Source organism: Sinocyclocheilus anshuiensis, unplaced genomic scaffold (assembly GCF_001515605.1).
Source record: "Sinocyclocheilus anshuiensis isolate Anshui unplaced genomic scaffold, SAMN03320099.WGS_v1.1 scaffold766, whole genome shotgun sequence".
Lineage (NCBI taxonomy): Eukaryota > Metazoa > Chordata > Actinopteri > Cypriniformes > Cyprinidae > Sinocyclocheilus > Sinocyclocheilus anshuiensis.
Genome location: NW_015546060.1, coordinates 370,094 through 382,877, shown reverse-complemented (window position 1 = coordinate 382,877; position 12,784 = coordinate 370,094). Strand labels below are relative to the sequence as shown.

General features: G+C 40.3%; 1 protein-coding gene across 6 annotated transcripts in view; it reads right to left on the bottom strand.

Moving 5' to 3' along the window:
• The window catches only part of LOC107699413 (transducin-like enhancer protein 1), a 38,569-nt gene extending 29,871 nt beyond the window's left edge, over positions 1-8,698 (bottom strand). For 3 of the 6 annotated variants that reach the window (XM_016500655.1, XM_016500653.1, XM_016500654.1), the window contains exons 1-2: positions 8,044-8,698; positions 2,124-2,287 (exon numbers count right to left, since the gene is read on the bottom strand). In XM_016500655.1, coding sequence (XP_016356141.1) covers positions 2,124-2,287; positions 8,044-8,067 — 188 coding nt within the window. In that variant the 5' untranslated portion in view covers positions 8,068-8,698. The remainder of the gene's footprint in view (positions 1-2,123; positions 2,288-8,043) is intronic. The other 3 variants (XM_016500656.1, XM_016500658.1, XM_016500652.1) reach the window with 2 other exon arrangements.
• Between the last annotated feature and the right edge of the window lie 4,086 nt (positions 8,699-12,784).

Below are 12,784 nucleotides of genomic sequence, written 5' to 3'. Positions count from 1 at the left end.
GTTAATGCTGTTAATGCTGCTCCATGTGAAAGCACGCAGGTGATGGAGATTTACCGCTGATTACAGAACCACAAGATGCGGCGCGTTAAATATCGCATGCGATTAATCGTGCAGCCCTAGTCTATAGTAACATATTAAACCGTAAAATGACATGACTTACAGTTCAGATACAGGTTTTCACAAAAACAAAAAAATCTTACAAAATGATAAACATCACATTTCAGCCTTCAATTCATTGTCTTTACCATTATCATATTAATTTAAAATATAAATATATCTTACTGTCTTAATTGTTTAGATTTTTAGAAGGCACATTAGCTTTTCACATTTACAACTCTGCTTGTTTGCTGCGTAAAATTATGGGTCAAATTTTGCATTGGTCTGAACAAAAAAACAGACGGGCTTATGGAAAAATGCAAATTTATTCTCTGCCAGTAGGTGGTGCTTTTGGAGCGTCAGAAATATCACGTTTCTCCGGTAACGGCTGTACACAAAGCAGTGCTGCGCTCATAAAAGCTACTAAAAACTACTCGGGTATTATAGGAAAGATGAAATGAAAATACTATCAAAACTTTTCTGAATAGTCAGTTCCCTTCAAAGATACATTCATATAAAAACACCCGCGCCGCCTTTATACTTTGAAACATGGAGCGCCCATATTTATTCAATGAATTCATTGCCTTTTGAAGTTTGTCACAATAAGCTATGTCATAATTCTTGTCTTTCCGTTTTCAAATTTAAAAATTCTTGAAATTATAATTAAGACTTTATAAGGCCTTACATTTGATACAACTTAATTAAAGACCTTTTAAAGACCCACGGGAACCCTGTATTTAAGGGCGGTGATACATTTTGGTAGCCCGACTGGAAGACACAATAGCTCCGGGACGCCAGGCTAGCGATTTTGCGAGCTCTGCTTAAGTTGAAATGCTGTAATGACAATAAACACCCAACAAAAGAAATGGCTAATGCTGTAATTTGATAACAATTGTGCAGGTGTTTGGTTCTCTGCACCAGGTTCAACCCAGATTCATTACATATCCGAGCAACAGCTAACTGCAAAAAGCAAGAGCAGATGAGCAATTCTTAAAAACTGACTGGAAGACCAATAGAGGGCCACATGAGAGTGGTATTATCTATTAAATTAATTTAGAAAGATGCATAAAGTAACTGCTTCACTGTTGGCTTCTGGGAAAGATTTTGAACAAATACAACCATAACTATCCAGGCAGATATAAGTGTAAAACCAGCAGCCATCAGCAGGGCTGAACTCTGTTTGTACAGAGGATTTTTGAGCTTATTTGACTGAACTCCGAAGACGGGAACAGAAGAGCCCTAATAATAGGAATGTGGGGACTGGGTGGATTTGCCGAAGCTGGCATGGGGAATCAAAGCTATAGCCATGTGAAGGTTTGCCAGTAATAAGGAGGGGTGTATGAGTGTGCAGAAGGGGCATGGACTACCGTATCGGAGAGGATGCCAGCACCTACCAGAAACCACACGCAGGTCATGCCTGGTCTGGCCACATTCCTCAGCCTCAGAGTACACATCAAAGACAAACCCACAGAATCAAAGGTGCATGTGTGTTATGAGAAAGTGGTGGGTCTTTCCCATTCCGAAGCTACAGTAAGGGATTTCTGTTGAATACTAACAAAATTCTATGCCCTACTTGTTAGAAATTCCAGCTGGTGTTAAATATGGGGCGTCCAATCCTGCTTATAAAAGGCCACCTTTTTGCACATTTAGCAATAACTTCCCTGGAAGTTTCTAATAATCCAGAAGACCTTGATTAGCTGGTTCAGGTGCATTTATCAACAGTTAGATCTAAACTCTGCAAGAAAATGGCCTTCCAGGAGCAGAATTGAACACCTCTGGTGTAGAAGGTTGATCAGATGGACGGCCAGCTGTTGGGGCTGAAGTCAGTCATCTTGGTCAAGCTGGTTAGAGCTTGTACACATCTTTGGGCAAGCATAAAACTAGCTACCACAAAAAAGCAATTTGGCAACCCTAACCACTTACATTTTAACCTTTTTTATAGCCCTCTTCCAACAATTGCATTGCATGGGTTGACTAAATTACAGGCTCAATAAAATTCAGATCAGTCATCTTAGAGAGGGTTGTACCTGTGATACTGCGTCTGCAGGAACTGGAACTCCTCCTTTATGCGGTCCAGAGTCTCGGAGTAAGTGAGTTTTAGAGGTTGGGTCGACCCCGATGCTGCAGCGGCCGCAGCTGCTGCTGCTGCTGCAACTGAAGCAGAGGACCCGGGCGGTGGTTGCAAAGGTGCCTATGTGGGAAAGTAAAGGAGGAGAGTTAGCATTTAAAACTTTTTTTTAAACTGGAAAAGCTGCTTTTAAAAAGAAGATAAACTTAAAAGCAAATTTCTGGCTACTGCATACGGCTATCGGGCCTAATGCATGGACCTGGAGCCGTTAATCATTTCAACACTTATAATGAAACTCTGCTTAAAACAGTAAATTATGCATTCTTCAAAAAATCAGACGATTCATTCAGTGCGAACATGATTTGAGGAACTCATTGCACAGAGGTCTGCGAGCAAGATAGAGAGTTCTGTGCACATGGCAGAAATGAAGGACACTGATGAAAGACAAGCTCCCCAGAACCAGAGAGAAAGCAATGAAAGAATGAGAGAGGATGGGGGTTGGGGTAGTTCCATGACATAGGCTCCATTGTAAAGGGATAAAGCATTACAGACTACATTACGTGTCTATATCACAGTGGTTGTGGATGTGCTGAGGATGGGTAATTGGGGTGGGGACCATGCTTACTGCTAAAATTTATAAAGACATTTGTTTAAAATTAAGCATGGATTAGAAGAGGGCGCAAGAAAGAGGACCCCATCAGGGTGAGGACCCCTTCAAGCTAAATGAATTCTGCCAGCTCCAGCAATTAGGAGCTTGGTCTCGGGGTAATGCAGACAGGCAGGCAGACAAAAGCTTATGTGCTGTACAGTAGGGCCTGTCCATCCATCTATCTGTCTTTAAGCACTTCTGCTGACTAAGGTCCTCGAACTCACGACTGCACCTCACAGGGGTTCTTGCACTTCTCACGGGAATCTCTTCTTCTGAGCTAAAAGTGGGGAAAACCGCCAAAAGAGACATGATTGATCAAATGTGAAAGTGCATAAAGCCCCATTACTTCAATTAGCATGGAGCATTTGGTTTTGACGGTAGTCGCATTTACTGCCAAACACTTGAGCGGCTAACCGTTGGCAAATTGTCACAGGGTGTTAGGAGCATGTGTGACATGCATTAACACTATAAAGGCCTTGACCTAGCCAAGAATTACTGAGAAAATGAAAACACAGTACATGGACAGTTTAAGCTTAAAGCTTGTCTTGGAGGGATGAGGACAGATGTAACTGCAAATATCAAATGGGGGGTGGAGGGTGTCTGTGGGTAAAAGGGGTCACCCTGTGTCGGGGCAGCAGGCTTGGAGTACTTGGGGGGGGATGTCTATGGGGGGGTTGGACCGATCTGCACAGGGAGAATGGAGCCTCTCGGCCTTCGGCTCATGGGAGACATGGCGCATTGTTAGAGACTCTAACAAGCTCCTCTCTCCAGCCCTGCATTTCAATCTGCTGTCCAGAACCCCAGGCTCTCACAGCTCCAGCCTAGCAGGGAGCACACACACACACTACAATTACTCCTCACAAGCCAAAGAAAAGAGTCTGGAGAACAAGAGGAGGAAGGCCATTTGACGGGGGGAGGCGGGAGGAAGGGGGAATGACACTTGGCTCTATTCCCTTTTTCCTCTTTATCTTCTCTCTCTCTACCCCACCCAGCTTCTCACTCTGATATTCACCTCTTTTTATTGAATTTTGCGTACAGGTGCAAAGAGACTTCCGGAAGAAAGAAAAAAGGATTGACAAAGAGAGCAGGCCTTTGCTGAAAGGCTGAGACCAAAGAGCCAGTTGCATGGAGCTTCTTGGAGACTGAATGTTCATTAATTAGACATTCAAGTTTCCGAAACCACAGAGTGTCACCACCTCTCAGAGGCCATTATTGTGGTTCTTTCTATGTGTCCAGTCTCAATATGACAGCCATTTTAATTCAATGCTCTTATAACCTGCTTCTGAGGCTAAATCGCCTTGTAAATCCTCAGTGCGAGTTTCCTTGATGGTTGTCACAATAAATGGTCCACTTGACCTCGACAATTTCACAACAAGATTAAACCTGGCATGGACCTGGCATAATTAGCATTGTGGGCCACTCTTGTTGAAAGTCACAGACACAGTAATCTGTATTATTGCAAAACTCTGAACACCCAAATTGATTGAACTGATTAAATCTCTTATGCCATGCAGATGGGTCACACCAAAAAAGCCATCTTGAGGCAGTAATGACTGCAATCATGGATAAATTCTCACACTTTTGGACTTCGTGAAGAATCACAAACAAGTTCTCACATGACACTTGGTTAGGAACGGTTCAGGATAAAGATGCAGTCTGCTGAAAATTATAGCTTGAGCTGTCTAGATACTATGAAAAGCCTAGTATATAGATTATAGGCATGTCCAATTCCATTTCTTTACCACACTCACAATGCATCTTGGAAAGTGTGAGTGTGCATGCAATGTTTTCATTTATTTTCCTCTAATTACATGTTGTGTTGCATCAAACCATAATGATCTCCCAAATCCCCCTACCCACCCACTTACTAAGACTCTAAACGAAGAAGCAGCTGCTAAACACTACAAACAATCATACACACAGAGAGAAATACTGCGCCTATATCCACTGAGCTGTCCAAACCACAGTTTCTTTCATTCTGTCATAAGTCTGGCTGAGGGGCCTACAAGACTCCCACATGGCCTACATCTGAGAATTGCTACACAGCCTGTGAAATGCTGCGGCCGGCCATGATGACCGACATCCCAAAACCTGTCAACACGGTGGCCTAACCTTTGATAAAGCGGGTTCTGTTTTCACACACAAATCACTTGGAAAAAACTGACAACGCGCTTGATGTTTCCATTCCCAGAGAATAGCTACAGAGCCCAATTTGGATTCTCCAAACTTTCTAACTCTTCACTGAGATCATTGTTTAAATTATACCTGTGCTTTAAAAACAGTTGTACATTCTCTTTAGGTGTCTTTTCATGGGAGCCTCACCGAATTAAACCTCTGAGAACCAGCAAGGCCGCTAATTATATAATGTTTTTCCTTAAAAAAAAAGATGAAGCTTTCACATAAACATCCACCCTAGAAAATGTGGTAGAGAAGGACTGAGGCTAAAAATAATTGGAATGGACCTTCTGTATCTCTGAACCATTTGAAGAAAACCTCTTTTTAGGTGTACACACAAATCCAAAGAACCAGGCGATGCTTTCTGCAGCAACGTTTGAAGTTCAGGCATTGTATATGAAATCTTTCAACTACAGTGTCAACAACCGGCAGGCATTTGCATTTTAAAGAACCTCCCCGGGAATCTGACCTAGGCGCAGCCTTGTTTCATTGATTCCGTACTCTACGGCAGCATGGAGCTTTAAGGAAAGCCCCAGTAATCCCTTATTTAGATGGGGGAGGGGATGTGGGGTGTATTATGGTGCCAGGCACCTGTTTCATTAACCTCACACATCTTTTCTCTACCCTCTCCGCAAGCTCGTTATTCAAATTTCCCCGCTGTCAGGATACATTAGCGGCGCTGCGACGTTGGCTTGTCAGCTGTGGTAATTGCTCTAGGTGCTTCCTTTATGAGGTAACCCGCAGCCTGTTTGTTCTTTCGGTTTCAAGGAATTCCATGCTTTCTCCCAATGACTTTTGCAAACTGAGGGTGCCTTGGCTGAGGGTGCCAAGGCATGTGCCATGGCCAGAATGGGCCATGCCCTGATTTCACTTGGATTCCTCTGGATACAGAAAGCTGGAAGAAATGGGAACAGTGTCAGGCAGGAATACTGAGAAATACCTTACATAGAAAGGAGAGTGGTGCTCCTCTGTTGGAGATGTCTTAGCTGGAGCAGATCTCTCCAGAAACCAGAATTAGGACCAATCAGCAGGTGTCAATAGGCAATTTGTAGGAACTGCCAACTGTTTCAACCTGACAATTAAGATTTACCACTTGATAGTGATATTCAATGTAATAATAAAAAGTAGTAGCTGATGATGAAATTTGAAGTCTCATATGTAAACAAACCAGTTTTTTGTTTGCATTACTCAAAAAGCAATATAAATACAGATGCAAATAATTTTCTCTGTTTATCTGAATACAAAAACCTTATTTAATTCCATAAAATATAGGTATGATGCTCTCTATTAGCCTAAAGTTAAACTGAACAGCAACCACTAACTCTCCCATTCGGTGTTAAAAGCACTTTGAAAGCAAAAAACTGATGGACTAATTAACATGAAAATTATTGTCTTGGTTAAGAGGGTAAATGAAGAGAGATTTTTGACTGAAGCCATCCCTATATCAAACAAAGGGTTTTGTATTAAATTGCTTGTTTTAAACAAGATGATAATTTTTGGATGTATTAACCTTGTTCACACACTGAGGAATGTGTGGGTTGGTTCTGTATGTGTTTCAACCTCTTTATTTAACGCATGAGGTCGTATTCCAATTGCATCAAGATATATTTGCTCATAATTGACTAAATTAAATGCCTGTGCCATAGTTAATATCTATTCAAATTATTTTTAATATAGAAACGTACTGGTTATATCTAAAAACTTAAAACTATGATTTGGACAGCAGATGATCTCTTTACTTATTAAGATGACAAAACATAGCTGTATCACATCCCAACCACCTCTTCATGTTTCGGGCTGTTCAAGGTGAGTGGAAAGAGACCGTATTCAGAAGTAGCTGTGTGCCCTGGAAAAACAGGTTGGACCAATCACTCATTCTAAAGACAAATAAGAAAAGAACCGATCCTCCTGGTCACTGCAGAACAACATCTAAAAGGTGTACCGTGCATCTCCTTCAGATCACGAAATTGCACACCCCAGTGGAATCTAATTTCTATCCCTTAGGAAATGAATGTTCAAGCATCCTTAGGGAAGGTTGGGGGTGCTAGGGGAGGGGTGTAGGGCAACTGTAGGGAAACCTCAGGAAGGATTTTAATATACATAGCTTGATTCAATCAGTTCAGCGTGTTATAATAATAACTGACATTTATTAAATAGCGGACAACCAATATAGGTTTTTCAACAGCCAATAATGCCAATACGATAACTAGAGAGCTGGGTGACCAAAATCATGCCCGATATATTTGTGATACAGGCACATATACATTTTAATTATAGCAATTGAGATGTACACATGTACACTGAAAACAAACATCGTTTCCCCAATATTTGCTACATATCACATTGTGTACTATATATTGACAGGACATTTGAACTATTCTGACAAGGGAGATCTAACGCATATATTAATCGACCAAGCAATGCAATAATCGGCCGATTAACCTCAATGTACAAACATTGGCTGATTTATCGGCCTTGCTGAAATATCACTAATACTAAAATCCCAACTAGCTTTTTTTTAAGAATTGTCACATGCCTTATGATAAAAACAACAAACAAAAATAGCATGAGGGAAAAAAATTTAACTTAGAGCATAAAGCAAAGAAAATACAAGTCTAAATGATTAATTAATAAAACTTAAATGTATGAAAGGTGGAAAAAAAAGTGTGGCACTCTTGAAACTTGAAGTGCATCAGTAGTTAAAACACCAGAAATACGGTGATCTGCCTACAAGCTGAAATGGGGTACAACAACAATAACGTAAAGTGGAAGTAGTATTATTTAAGCACATTGATTAAATTGATCGCAATGGTTACCTCGAATATCCCGGATAGCCTAATTTGAAAGCACATTTTAGTGTGGCTTGATTTGATGTAATCATGCCTTGATGAGTAGCACTACTCGGCCAACTAGTTTCACAATCCATGTGAACGTTTACCCCAAATTATGAGACAAAGGGTACAAACACACTTTATTTTAGCCTATGTATGAAACATACAAAAGCGCACTGCGCACCAAGCAGGCGGTCATTTTGCGGAGTAGTAAGGTAACTTACCGAGGGTCGATTCTGAGGAAACATGGTAAATAACGGGTTTGTTGCGGTTTGAGGGGGTTCCGTTTCGGTGTTGCCTTAAATGTTGTTTCAGAAGAGTTTGCGCCTTTCTGTAGGTCTCAGAAGCACATTTGGCCCTGTTTTGGCGGCGCCAGGCTCGGCTCGCGCATTCCTCGCTCAAGACTCCCTTTGTTCTGCTTTATCGAGCGATATAAGATGCGCCCAGTCCGGTATCGAGTCCCTCACTACGACGCACCTCGAAATATCAGAATGCACGCGCTCGGCCTTCAGAGCTCCACCGCCCTTGATGTGCTTTACTGATGAAAATAATAAAAGAAACCAAGTGGATGGCCAGCTATCGTGCTCCCAAGACTACGTTGACTACCACAGTACTCAACTCAGCCGCAGCTTCTTTTGTCTGCTTCTCTCTCTCTCTCCTCATCCGCTCCTTCCTTTCGGATCCTCAGCTGTTTTTCAATGGGACATGCGAGTTGTTTTCTTCAAGAGAAACGCATGCCCCCCTGTGCAAAAAGAGAAGGGGTTTGGCTTGTGGTAACCAGAAGCAAAGAGTTACATTCTCAAGTTACACTCATTTCAGGCTGCGGTGGGAGTAGGAACGCATGGATTGATCTGTTCAGTACTGTATTTGTTTATGTATGTGGGTCAGTGACAAAATAAGGATGCGTTGGGATAATTAAAAGGATAAATCGTTTATAAATTAGTTCGTGGCAAGTTATTAAAAATGTGGTCTCTGTGTTGGTTTCATACATTTTTGAAAAACATTTATATTATTTTCTACAAACATTATGATGTAATGACTCCAAAAATGTTGCCTCAGTTGTGCAACTATCAGGGAAAAGCACTACAATACATGGAGTGTACACAGCCTAATCACGTTTTGAAGGAAATAATATTGAAATTACGATGTTTTGTGGTTACCCCTTTTAAAAATGAACAAAACCGTTTGTTTTCATATTAAAGTCTATACTAAAGTATTCACACGTTCTCTTCACATTGTCTAATTTTATGCACAGGACTTCGATTGAAAAATAAGGGTGCAGATATAACTGTACAATGATTGAAATGATGCTGAATGAAATCTCCACGTGGGGTTTGACCCAGCCACAATCAACACTGTCTGCTTTAGCCAATCAGCGCCGAGAGCGCCCCACGTGGGGAGCGCTGACCGCTCGCTGATTGGTGCGCGTCACAATTATAGAACCCCAAACGTCAGTCAGGCGCTCAGAGCGACCAAGAAAACCATTTAACTCTTTCGGTGCGCGCGGTGGAGACATTTTAATTCAAATTCCTTTTGTGATGTAAAGTAGTTTTTTTTCTCTCTCTTCTCTCTTTTTATTACTTTAAATCGCTTTGCATTGTTTCAGGGCGCCCACAATGAAATCCCACGGCTAGTGGTTTAAAACTAGGGCCTATTTCTTATGTAAATCACTTTTTGTTTTGGCCACCAGTCTCTCCATCTGTTTATGAAATATCTTGATTTTGAAGATTCCTGAGATAGTCCGGCATAATTTTTTTTATCTTTGATCTCAAAGACACATGAAACACGGCTTCACTATAAACATAACATGCTCCAGGGGCCAATAGGAACCAGTGTGTGACCTAAATCAAATCTCTTATGTGTGTGTGTGTGTGTGTGTGTGTGTGTGTGTGTGTGTGTGTGTGTTGCTCTGGGTCAGGGAATACAGCTTAATAAGCTTACAAAGGCATTATGGCTAAGGAATATCTTGGATAAATTGTTCAAATTAGCTTTTTTGACAAAACAATTTGAACGGCAGTGATTCTCAAGCACTGCCGTGACATAAATAATATAATACGTAAACTCTCTTTCAGTGTAAAGAAATGTAAAAACTCAGGAGACATTTAGTATTCCAGTGGCGTGACCCTTTTAGCTGGGCTCATAATTAGAGAGGCAGATATTGAAAAAGCAATTTTCCCACTGTAGAAATCACTACCTGGCAGCAGTGTGGCTGAAAAACAGAAAGAATGGATGCGGAGGATGAGAGAAAATAGAGGGAAGGAGGAGTGTAGAGGGATCTGCTTAAAAGAGAGATACAGATTTAGAGGATGTATGGGGACCGGGGGGGTTCATTATTCCCATTTTTCCCATGAATTTTAATGCACAGAGCAGGTCTCCTGGCCACTGCGGTCCATATGTATTGGAAACAGTCATAAACGAGGCACATATTAGAATCATGGTGCAGGACGTCTGATATATGTTGTTTGGTGTGTGTGTGTGTGTGTGTGTGTGTGTGTGTGTGTGTGTGTTTTCAGAGAGAGAAAAAATAGCATTTTAAAGCTCAGAATTCACAAAAGTTTAACAAGCAATGGTCAATATCTCTATTTTTCAGATCAGACGAGAGGAGCTTTCCAATGGAGCCAAGAAAACGGAACAAAATACATTTTTATCCCCTACAATGATTGACATTATTTATTCCACAGTTGTCACTAGCAAGTAACAAACTTGATCAATGGTCTTCCCCTGTAATTCACTTTCACATGCAGCCCACACAATATTGCAACAACATCGATATGAGCATTTTGAAAGCTGAACATGAAAAAAGACCAACATGTTTCTTGCTTCGTTACTAGGAAAATATGCTTTTAGCGTTCAGAGCTGGCAGTAGGGAGAATATTTAAAGAGTTTATTACAAAAAAAAATCCATCATCAGTCTACAATAAACAAGGAAAAATCTTTTTTTTTTAATCAACTTTAAAACACATGCCAAGTTCTTAAAAATGTGCTCTGTTGGATTTGTATGCTTTTTGTTTCAATTTAATAATGGCTCTAAAAATGTCATGTACACCACATGACATTTCTAACCATCAATTAAAAATCATCTTCCTTTTTTATATATGTGCAAATATCTTAATCATTATTTTAAATAAATATCTTAATCATTATTTGATGTTATATTTTGTAAAAAAAAAAAAAAAGTAAATTACAGTATATTTAGATAGATAGATAGATAGTATAATCTTCAAAGTCTTCTGAAGCCATGCAATGAACACACCAAATGCAAGTCATTATTTGCTGAAAATCCCCTCCGCTGTAGCTCTCAAAACCTCATTTGCATTTCCGCACATTGAAATTCAGCACAAATTAATGAGATTTGTGAATTTTTTTCACTTACATATTCCTTTAACACAAACACATAACTTTTGGTTTTCCATAACAACATACAGTTTCCATGATGGATATAGAGTTTCACGCCCTCGATTGCAAACATACCTGCACACATATATCAAACTGACAGTGGCGTCTTCACATTCTCCAATTACAGACCTATATTTAGAGCAGAAATGTTCACTTATTCAGTGGTGAAGAGATAATTTGTTTGCATTTGTGTTGGTACTTTGCTCTTGGTGTGACACTTGTAGTAGCCTAGCCTCCTTGACTATCTGCTTAAGTAATTGTCGCAATACATGCACTTAACAGATGTGACCTTGCTAAGGAAACACTTAATATCAGTGATGCAAACTCCACTTTTGGATGAACTCGACATCCAAAAGACTAAAGAAAGACAAGGAGACGTAAGTAATCAGCCTGCCAGAACTGAGCATGAGAAACTAATGGATGAATGGTAATGAGGGTCTGCGGGAGGCGCGTGAGTATGTTGCCTGGCCAGTAAAAAACCACAACTTGACCCCAAAGAACTAGTTAATTACAGACCGATCTCGAATCTCCCTTTTCTGTCCAAGATACTAGAAAAGGTAATATCCTCACAATTATATTCCTTCTTAGAGAAAAATGGTATCTGTGAGGATTTCCTGTCAGGATTTAGACCGTATCATAATACTGAGACTGCTCTTATTAGAGTTACAAATTACCTGCTCTTATCATCTGATTGTGGTTGTATTGTGTTTACTATTGTCATTTTTCATTATTGACACACTATTTTCCTAATTAATGCTGTTCAGTTGCTTTGACACAACCTGTATTGTTAAAAGTGCTATATAAATAAAGGTGACTTGACTTGACTTGACAGTATGGAGCTGACTGACAGCCAGACAAGGCTATGCTGTTGTTGTGATCCCATCTACACACACACATACACACAAACACACACCCCTCACAGACAAGCCCCATGTCAGCACGGAGACTGCAGGCTGATTTATTGGATTTTCCTCCCCTGGGAACCCCCCTCCTATCCTCCAACTCTCCCCCCATCCATCCATCCCTCCTCCTCTTTCCTGCTTTCCCCAGGGGGCAGAGAAGGGGTAATGACCCACATCAGCATCCAAACACACACACACACACACACACACACACCCTCTGTCGTTGAAACACATTTGCACCCTTCACAGGAGAGCGAACCTCAAAACACAGGAACCAGAAATTCCACCGCACTAATTATTCAAAGTATAATTAAAATGATTCATACTGACAAAAATGATGCTTCAACCTGGAACCAAGACAATGTATTTGCATATCTAGAGATATGTCTCTATAATCATAGATGTGTATCAATTATTCTCTTGGCTGCCTGTCAGTTCTTTCTTTATTTGAACAAATTCATATCCAGTGTTATATTGACAATAGAAAATACAAAATGGATTTTATTATTATTATTATTGTATTTCTGACATTTTAATGAGCCAACTGTGTGATGACATTTTCCTAAAACTGTCTTAATGACATATTGCAAGTAAAGTGATTTAGCAAGATGCTATGCTAAAATATGAAGCTTTTTCATTTATTTGTATTGATTTTTAAAAAAGGCCT